Source organism: Nelumbo nucifera, chromosome 6, assembly GCF_055504915.1.
Source record: "Nelumbo nucifera cultivar China Antique chromosome 6, China Antique-T2T, whole genome shotgun sequence".
NCBI lineage: Eukaryota > Viridiplantae > Streptophyta > Magnoliopsida > Proteales > Nelumbonaceae > Nelumbo > Nelumbo nucifera.
Window position 1 is genome coordinate 67,119,935 of NC_142654.1, and position 9,355 is coordinate 67,129,289.

At 35.4% G+C, this 9,355-nt stretch overlaps 1 protein-coding gene across 10 annotated transcripts; it reads left to right on the plus strand.

Moving 5' to 3' along the window:
• The first annotated feature begins 1,965 nt into the window (after positions 1-1,965).
• Positions 1,966-9,096, plus strand: LOC104606871 (protein PIN-LIKES 3-like). Of its 10 annotated transcripts, none has more exons than XM_088890873.1 (12): positions 1,966-2,075; positions 2,223-2,266; positions 2,938-3,136; positions 4,634-4,713; positions 4,847-4,971; positions 5,084-5,205; positions 5,478-5,708; positions 6,847-6,939; positions 7,426-7,526; positions 7,927-7,979; positions 8,095-8,280; positions 8,892-9,096. In XM_088890873.1, the coding sequence occupies exons 3-12, from the start codon at positions 3,002-3,004 to the stop codon at positions 9,014-9,016; spliced, it is 1,251 nt and encodes a 416-aa protein (XP_088746999.1). In that variant the 5' UTR covers positions 1,966-2,075; positions 2,223-2,266; positions 2,938-3,001; the 3' UTR covers positions 9,017-9,096. The 10 variants fall into 10 exon arrangements, 7 of the variants coding, with proteins under 7 accessions (XP_088746999.1, XP_088747002.1, XP_019054890.1 ...); XM_088890876.1 differs by lacking the exon at positions 1,966-2,075 and having other exon boundaries at positions 2,116-2,266; positions 8,095-8,144; positions 8,253-8,280; XR_016077974.1 differs by lacking the exon at positions 1,966-2,075 and adding an exon at positions 8,548-8,691 and having other exon boundaries at positions 2,117-2,266.
• Positions 9,097-9,355: the final 259 nt, after the last annotated feature.

The following is a 9,355-nucleotide window of genomic DNA, read 5'->3' on the forward strand; positions in this document are numbered from 1 at the left end:
TCAGAATAAGAGAAAAGAAACTAAAAAGACAACTAACTATAGTTAAACAGAAACTAAAGAAGATTACAAAAAAGTTGAGTAAAAAACTGTGCTTATGGAGGCTGTGGAGGTTCACATCTCTTTGTAGTTTGTGTTTCTTCTTTCTTTTCTTTTCCTTTTTTGAGTCTTGTAGCTTGTCTTCATGTTCTTTTAGTGCATTATCTTTTTCTACCAAAAAAACTTGAATATGCATTCTCATGCTTGTCATTTGGAATATGTTGCTTAGAGCAAATTTACTACTCACAAAATTTATAAATTTTTGAATTGTGATTTGAACTTTTGGTTGTGTTTGGTTGCAATGCAAATAAATTTGCATGGCAATACAAATGATTTGAGTGTAAATTCTGACCTATTTTTGTTTCGAATTTTAGCTTATTTTGTTTGATTGCATTAAAATAAAATGAAGTAAATTAAAACATGAAACAGAATAAAATAAAATCCAAAAAAAATGAATTTGCATTTTTTAATTTGCACTCTCATGCATTTGTACTAGTGCAAATAAAATTACACTGCAACCAAACAAAGTTTTATTTCAAGGTTTCACTGCTTTGCGCAAATTTATGGAATTAAGATATCGGCCAAGATAATATTTATATATCCTTATTTAATATTTCTTCTTTGAGTAATTGAGTTGAGTGTGGTACGGATCGTCCAAAAAGGTTCGTGACATGAACTGGAAAGTGTCCAATAATTACAATGGAAAAGAAATGCTGAAACTGAAAGCATATGCCAAATTATTTGTGGAGATGGCCAAGGCCCAATGGTATCTAAAATTACATATCTTTACTTTACTTTAGCTAACTCGTTGATTGCTTGGTCTTAGTCTTGGTGGACTCGCTCTTGACTCGTTACATAACTCGTACATTCAGGTTCAGGTTCATTAAAATATTTAAATAACTGACTTTTATAAATATCAACATTATATGGTATGCTATTAAAATATTAAAATATGACTTGGATAGAAATCAAATCACCTCGACATTTTAAATATATAATATAAATATTAAAGGTAGATTATTATTATTATTATTATTATTATTATTGGGTAAACATAGATATAGATTATTTAGGTGCAATGTTTTAAAAATCAATCTAGAATCAGAACCGCTTTAGCCACTGGTTTTTGAGTCAGCAGTTTGATTATCTGATTTGATGGATGGGTTTAAGGGTGTCAATGGATCCATTTTGGATTGGATCTCATCCAGTTCAAAATTAATTTGAATGGATTGGACGAATCAACAAGGCATATTGGATTGAACCAATCCAGTCCAAAATGTTTATTAGATTGGATTGGACCTGGGCCGTCCGTGATAAATTTATATTGGATTGGATTAGATTAGATTAAGCCAATATTTGGTCCATTAATATAATATAAGAATATAGATGTTAGTGGACTTGGTTTTGGTTGAAACCAATTTAAATCAAAACGAATTTGAACAGATTGGATGGTGCACACATTGAATTGAATCGGCTCAAAATATTCATTGGATTGAATTAGACCTGGTCCATTTATAAAGGACTTACATTGGACTGGACTGAATTGGACCAAATCCAGTCCAATTGACACCCCTAAATGGGTCCATGGTTCGACTGCTTGAGCCAGCAGATTACTGACCAGGTCAATGATTTTTAACAATGGACAAATTCAGGGGTTAAATAGAATCGATTGCCTGGACGATTTTCGAAGTCACACGGTCCGACCATTCGGGTCATCGACGGTTCGAGAAGCAATAACGGGCCACGAAGAAATCCACACATTGACGTGTTGACTTGTGGATAGACTACGTAGACCATTAAACACAGCGTAGAGTGGATACTGGATAGCAAGTAGCAACAGATCCAGAGTCCTAATTTTGTCGGCTTGTAGCAGCCGTACTGTGGTAGTAGGAGAGAGGATCGGGTTCACTTGAGTCGATTCTTCGTCATTCATTGATAGTAAGTCGCATCATGAGTTTTCTTTTTTCTGAGCTTCTTCAGTCAAAGTGTCAAACCAACATATGAAATAATGCTAGCACAAGGCGAGGTGGGGTGAGGAGGTATCTTTGTCTATATCTCTGTCTCTTGTCGTTTTTTATTTATTTATTAAAATAAAACAAAATAACCACTTGTCTGATCCTTCTGAGATCAAGGTTCCTTTCATCCGAGTATCCAACACAGCCTGTTTTGGACTTTTCTTCTTGCAGAGTACCCACGATAGCTTGAGCTTTTGCTCTAACAGCATCATCAGGTAATTTCATCTCTCTTGTTCTCTTATATTTTTTCTCCTCATCCCCGTTTTATAAAGACTAACACCTTGATTATTTTTACTGGAGAAATCTATATATTTATGACGTGAATCCTGTCTTCATAATACTTCATGTAGAAATCCTTTTGGAGTTTATGTGTTTACAACGTGATATATATATTTTGAATGGGAGAGTCTGGGTTGTGTAACTTGATATGCTTTCTTCAAAGAAAGTAGGACGTTTGAAGATTTAATTTAGAGATTCTATTAGTGTTTCTGGAATAATTCATGAAGAAGCTTTTAACATGGATTTTTTTTTTCTTTTTTCTTTTTTATCTAAAAACGATATCAGAAATTTCTCTAGTGCAGGAGTACAGATTTTGATTTTGATGATAAGTTGGGCTTTTCAAGGTTTGCATGATATGTAATTTTTTAAATGGTTTTCTTCAGGGAATAGAGGTAGAGGAAGCTTTAAATTCTTTGAAGGAATTTCTGATATGATCAATGATCTCTGTTTCTTGCTCCGCAGCCCTGAATTTTACCTGATGGATCTATTATGGAGAAAAGGAAAAAACAAAAAGAACATTTGTTTTCGGACTTGATTCACTTGTCACAATTAAAAAATACTTGCCTATAAATATGTGAAATTTGACTCTTAAGATGCTATCTTGCAGAGGATGGAGCTTGTGTGAATGTTTTCCTCCAAATAAGTAGTCAAAGACAAGTCAAAATATCCATATGGGGCTATTGGATCTTTTCATTACTGCTTCAATGCCAGTCCTGAAAGTGCTTTTGGTAACTCTTATTGGCTCACTTCTTGCACTAGATCAAATAGATATTCTAGGGGAGGATGCAAGGAAGCACTTAAATCAGGTAATAAGTTGTTAATCCTTTCATTTCATATCTATAATTCTAATTTATTTTGTTCAGCTTGAGGACTAGAAACCTGATAATTGTTAATGGATATGCTTATAATAGTTCATTCAATATTAAATGGAAACAGAAAGTATTCTTAATCCTATTTCAGATGGAGGGAATGCATATTCTGCCCATATCGTTCATGCTCATCAATTTACTTTGCCTGCCTAGGATCAGTTCTGTTAGTTCAATTAGTGGGAGACTCTTTTTCTATGGTAAAGATAAAATTTCATAGAAAAGAGAATACAGAAATAGGTAGTATGGAATCACCAACAAAGGAAAAGAACAACAACAAGCACTGCAATAGTTCCTGATAATTAAGCATCACCCCCACCATGACCAATTCCAAGAACACAAAAGTCAAAAACTACATACAATAAAGATGCAGTTTGAAATTCTGAACCAGAAAAAAAGGGCCACTACTAACAGAGCTAGAGAATATGAACTCTCTCAGACCAAGACCCATAGTCACATTTCAGCAACCAAAACCATCACCAACGCCTTAAAAGGATATTCTAATTGGGACTCCTTTGTCAACTATATCTCACCCCACTCTTCTCACTATAGTATCACCAATTTGCTCCTTCTGTGGTCTCCACAAGGAGATTTTTTGTGATACTGAAGATTTACCCAAATCAAACCTACTCCCCCATAGCTCCACTCCATTTATTGGGAGACCTATGTGACGGATGGGAGCTGAAATTTCTTTCTATTTGGGATTCGTCCAGTGCATTGTCCTTCAATCAGATTGCTTTACATTCCAATTTTTGATTTAGGTGCTTATCCCTTCTCTTCCTTCCACAACTGAGATAGATAGAAGGCCATTATGAGATTTTGGTCCCATCCATCTGAGTTCTTAGGAGGAGTGGACTGAATATGGATTTAACCTTTGGCATTTTTGCACAAAACAACTCTGTCTGACTTGAACTTGTGTTTTCATCCTTGTGAACCTGAGATTTTACCATTTCTCCAAGCAATGGACCCCTATTGAGGTTAATACAAAATAATAAATGAATGATCAATGTGATTATACAAACTCTAAAAGATGTGTCCTTTCACACATTATTAACCCTAGTGCTAAGTACATATAAAGAAAAAATGCTACACCAAATTTACTTGACAAACACATCAATTGCTGAACCACTTTGTCCCTATATTTGGTTTTATTTCTTCAGCTAAAGAAAGATGAACCCCATGCAATTACTCTTTCATTTTTTTATTCTCAAGAAGGTTTGGTAGCAGCTCTCTTATTAACATTTTTCCAATTACTTAGTCCCATAGTGGTCCTAACTTCCAAAGTTCAATTAATCAACTGAACTATCCCAACTTCACTTTGGTGATTTTGCAAAGTATTTTGACCTATCAATGGTATAGAAGAATTGTTCATGTTCTATGATTTACTAGGTTCAAATGTTCTGAAAGACTTACATATAGCTTTATCTTTGTGAACAGATTGTATACTTTGTATTTACCCCAGCACTTGTGGGTAGCTACCTTGCTAAAACAATAACTCTTGAAAGGATGGCCATGTTGTGAGTTTCTTTTAATCCTATTAATTGCTAAATAGTATGAAAATTATGCTGGATCTTGGCCTTTCTGATTGAATTTGAGTTAATTTTGTCTTCCTGATCATTTCCTAGAGTAATTTTCAGCTGAATAATTTAGGTGGTTCATGCCAGTTAATATCCTTATCACATATATCATTGGTTCAATACTTGGATGGATAGTTATACGTATCACAAGGCCTCCTTCACATTTGAAGGGCCTCATCTTGGGCTGCTGTTCTGCAGGTACATGGCAGTTCCAAGTATTTAAATTATGAAGTACATGTTCACCATATATTGAAAGTTTTTCCACTATATATATAGCCATTTTCTAAATGTATTGTGTTGATCTGAACAGGAAATATGGGGAATATGTTTATCATTTTCATCCCAGCAGTGTGTAAAGAGAAAGGAAATCCTTTTGGAGCTCATGAAATCTGCCACACATATGGTCTAGCTTATGCTTCCCTTTCTATGGCTGTAAGATCTCTGCGATTCTAGATTTTTCAAGCCAGCAGAGAATGTTAATTATCTGAGTGCATCTTTGTATGTGTATGCATATGACAGAGAGTAGATTACCTCCCCCACCCCCACCAGTGTGTGTGTTTGTATGTGATACTGTAATATATTCATCATCTGTCAAAAAAGTGTTATTTTTTCAAAGAGATGTAATCTAAGCATAACATGTATTGGTTATTTGTTTTCCATGAGACTTATTTCAGTGTTTTCATTGACCTGCTAAAACATTTCAGATAGGAGCTGTTTATTTGTGGGCTTATGTCTACAATCTTGTGCGGGTATCTTCTTGTACCAGCAGTGTCCAAGTGAATGGTTCCACAATTTGTTCAAAGTTGTCTGGAGAAACCTCAGAATATAAAGGAAGTTGCACTGAAGCACTACTTAATTCACAAGATTGTTCTATCTCCAGTGACTTCTCAGATCAATATAAACTGCCTTGCATTGAACCTCAGGGAGAACTGAAGGTTGTTATTACTTTACCTTACCTTGATATTGTTCCTTTTATCTTGAGCAGTGAAATCAGAAGAAATCCAATGGCATTATGCTACAGCAAGAAGGGAAATATGAGTTTGCCTTCATCCCAGTGCCAATTGCAAAACAGTTAGGCTATCCTATATATTTTTCTGTTCTTGTTTTTGCATATAATTATGATGAGTTTGATGTGAAAATCCATAAAATCGCTGACCATTCTCATGAATATTACCTTCTGGTCAGGGGAAGAAAACTTGGGACGAGAAAACTTACCAATGCCAAGTGAAACTGGAAACTGTGATATATTTATGGGTCCCCCCTAGAATCTTAGTATTTAAAAGAATTAAGCCTTTTGGCTGATCTTATCCATACATCACAATTAAGTAATGATGAATAATTAACAGTAATTGATTATGATTTATGTAATTCAATAACTTGGTTAAATCTATGAAGATTGTATTTCTAGTGTTCTATATTAGATTACAAATTGGAAGAATTGTATGGTTCAGGTATGTTTGTTATATCTGATGTATGAGAATTGGTGCAACAGGCAAGATATACAAAAGGTTTATATCTGTCAAATGATGTCCTTAGGCTAAACAATGAGTAATTGCCTAGTAAGATGGGGTAAAATTAAAAGCTTGCAATAAGTGAAACTTCTATTATGCTTAATCCAGGAAAATTGGAAGGGAAGATACCTAGGCAAATGCAAGGAAGTTGTATGTGAGTAGTACTTAGCTACTTTAAGTAACGAAGAAAAAAGAAAGGTTAAATCAATCTTACAATAGGTCATTACCCAATTATGATTCTGGCTATCTGGGGTTTTGGGAATGGTGGACTGGATAGGGACCTAACCTCTTAACATTTTAGCATGAAGTGCCTGTTCTCAGGCTTGAACCTGCATTCTCACACTTGTCAGCCCAATAGTTTACTATTGACCAAGCACTCCCCTATTCTTTCAATAAAGAGTTAAAAGTGGGGAGTGAAGGAGTGGCTATCTTGAAATTCTTTGGTTGTTGATCATACATTTGGAAGATCTCCTATGATTCTCTCTGTAGTTTTTATTTTCCTTTCTTTCAACAAATTCAAGTTTTGGAGATATAATGATTTGAGCCTTTTGTTTCATGACAGGGGCCAATTTCAGTTAAATTTAGACACCAATTAGAGATTCTTTTGGAAAATATTAACTGGAAAGCTTTGGTCTCACCTTCAATTATTGGAGCGGTATGCTTACCTTGCTTACTGTTTTTTGCAGTAGCTATTGATATTCCTCGATACTGATTTTAATTCTGTCATCCAGTATTTTGCCACATGTTTTACTTGCTGGGAGGATTATTCCATTGTAATAGGCTTCTAAATCTCACTCCAACTTTTGATGCTTCATTTATTTTAGAAAAAACAAACAAATAAGTAAAAGATTAATTAGGTGATTCTAGATATCACTTTACCCTTTCATTACTGGCTTAGAAACATGTCGATTGATATGATATCAGACAGCGCTGTAAGTGTAGTTATGGTTCTTGTAGTGCAGCACTTGAGTAGATACTTCTGTGAATATGGTAGAAGCATAGACCTTTATGTGAATACGTAATGGTGCTGCTGGAATTTATTAATTGAAGTTCGATTCCTTGGATAAAATGTGCTAATCTAAGATGAAAATGTCTTGCTGAAATTATATTGGACTTAATTCATTTCTGTTTTCATGTATAGTTTGTTGGGTTTTTGGTTGGAATAGTCCCTCAGATGCGAAGGTCAGTGATTGGTGAAAATGCTCCTCTTCGTGTGATCCAAGACTCAGCTTCATTGGTGGGGTATAAATGACTAACCATAAATGTTATTTCATTGAAACTCTGAAATTTCCAACTTGAGATTATTAAGAAATATAAGCTCTCTGAAGTGCACACCTGTTGTGCCCTTCATGCTATACTCTAAACATTACCACCCTATGAATTGATGTGGACCATTCATTATATGGACAACCCTCAGGTGAATGGCTTTTCAATATCCAAGTTTTTGTTGTTGTTGGTTGTTGTCTTAAATAGACATTGTTGGTAATAGGTGACTGACATGGTTTTCAGTCTCTGACCCATCCAGTACACGCATGACCTATTGAGAGGTCTGCATTCATAGCATAAAAACATTGACCAACTCTTGGGTTATTCATAATATGAATACTTATGGTTGTCTCTATTTCCTTTTTCGAGTCTGCAGTGATGGAGCTGTCCCAGCACTCACCCTGATAATGGGAGGAAACCTAATGAAGGGTAATTGCTGATTTATTGTTGATCTCTCTCCTAGTTATACTGGTTGCGGTTGGTTCTGGTTGGCTATTTTAGAAAGAGTCTATCTGTTCTAACTTACGGCTATGCTATTGTGTAGGTTTACAAGGGTCCCAAATTAAGCTGTCACTCATTTTTGGTATCATAATAGTACGTTATATTACCCTGCCCTTGCTTGGAATTCTCATTATTAAAGGGGCAATTCGCTATGGCTTGGTTCACTCTGATCCATTGTATCAGTTTGTTCTTTTGCTTCAGTTTGCAGTTCCGCCTGCCATGAACATAGGTATTGTAAATGATTCTTGCCAAGAACGGGAGTGCAATGCTCATAGCTAAGGAACTTATTGGATGGACCCCAAGAAACATGTGGCTGTATTTTTTAACTATGCACATTCAAGCTGGTTAGGATAAATACTTTATATGACTGTCTTGCATTATTCAACAGTTCTTGCCTTTGGGAACATATTTTCTCCTTTTCTTCCTATGATTTATTCTGGTAGTCATGCCATCCAACTATGTAGAGTGTAGCATGACTGAACTAGATTGAATGTAGGGGGTGCAACTTGGGCAGGCTCAGATTGAAGATTTGTTAAGTTTTGAATCGGCCACACCTGAGGGCTCAAGCCTGATGCTATGTAAAATTTTCAGATCGGGTACTTGACTTGCACCCCCGGTTGAGTGACTTGAATTGAATCATGTGAGTAGTGTTGTTTGAAATATTTTTGCCTCGTACTAGTCAGGTCACAGTATAGGTAGTGAAAATGGGAAGATGGATAAAGAGTGCTGTTTGTCCTCCAAACTCTAAATATTTCCTTGGCCTTTTTCTTCAGTTTGACAACTTATTGTCTAGATTTTGGTTGTTTTATTTCTGATTCAAGTTTTTCATAATTTTGGCAGGGACAATTACCCAATTGTTTGGGACTGGGGAGAGAGAATGCTCTGTCATCATGCTGTGGACTTACATCCTTGCCTCTGTTTCGATTACCCTTTGGTCCACCTTCTTCATGTGGCTTCTAGCCTAGCCATTTACTTTACTAGCTGAATGTTTGCACCTGTAGCACAGTTCTCATAATGAATGAATAAAAGTATTGGAACTGATCAACTGACGTGTGATAGAGGATAAGTCATCCTGAATAAAGTTTCAAATTCGGGTAACAAAAGCGTATTTCACACTTGCGGATGAGCAACAGCAAGTCAACTGCTAAATGGCCTATAACGCTAAAACTGCCATACCAAAACCGAACCAATTGGCCAGATTACCCTATTTTTTGGTTCAGAGTGTTTAGCCTCAGCTTGGAATGCGTGCAAAACCTTATATTTTGTATTATTTTATATATTTGTACTGTATATATTTGTATTTG

Coding starts and splice junctions, on each gene's coding strand:
- LOC104606871 (XM_088890873.1), top strand. CDS start 3,002: ATGGGGCTATTGGATCTTTTCATTACTGCTTCAATGCCAGTCCTGAAA. Junction 4,972..5,083: donor CTTGGGCTGCTGTTCTGCAG/GTACATGGCAGT, acceptor TGATCTGAACAG/GAAATATGGGGAATATGTTT. Junction 8,281..8,891: donor TCCGCCTGCCATGAACATAG/GTATTGTAAATG, acceptor TAATTTTGGCAG/GGACAATTACCCAATTGTTT.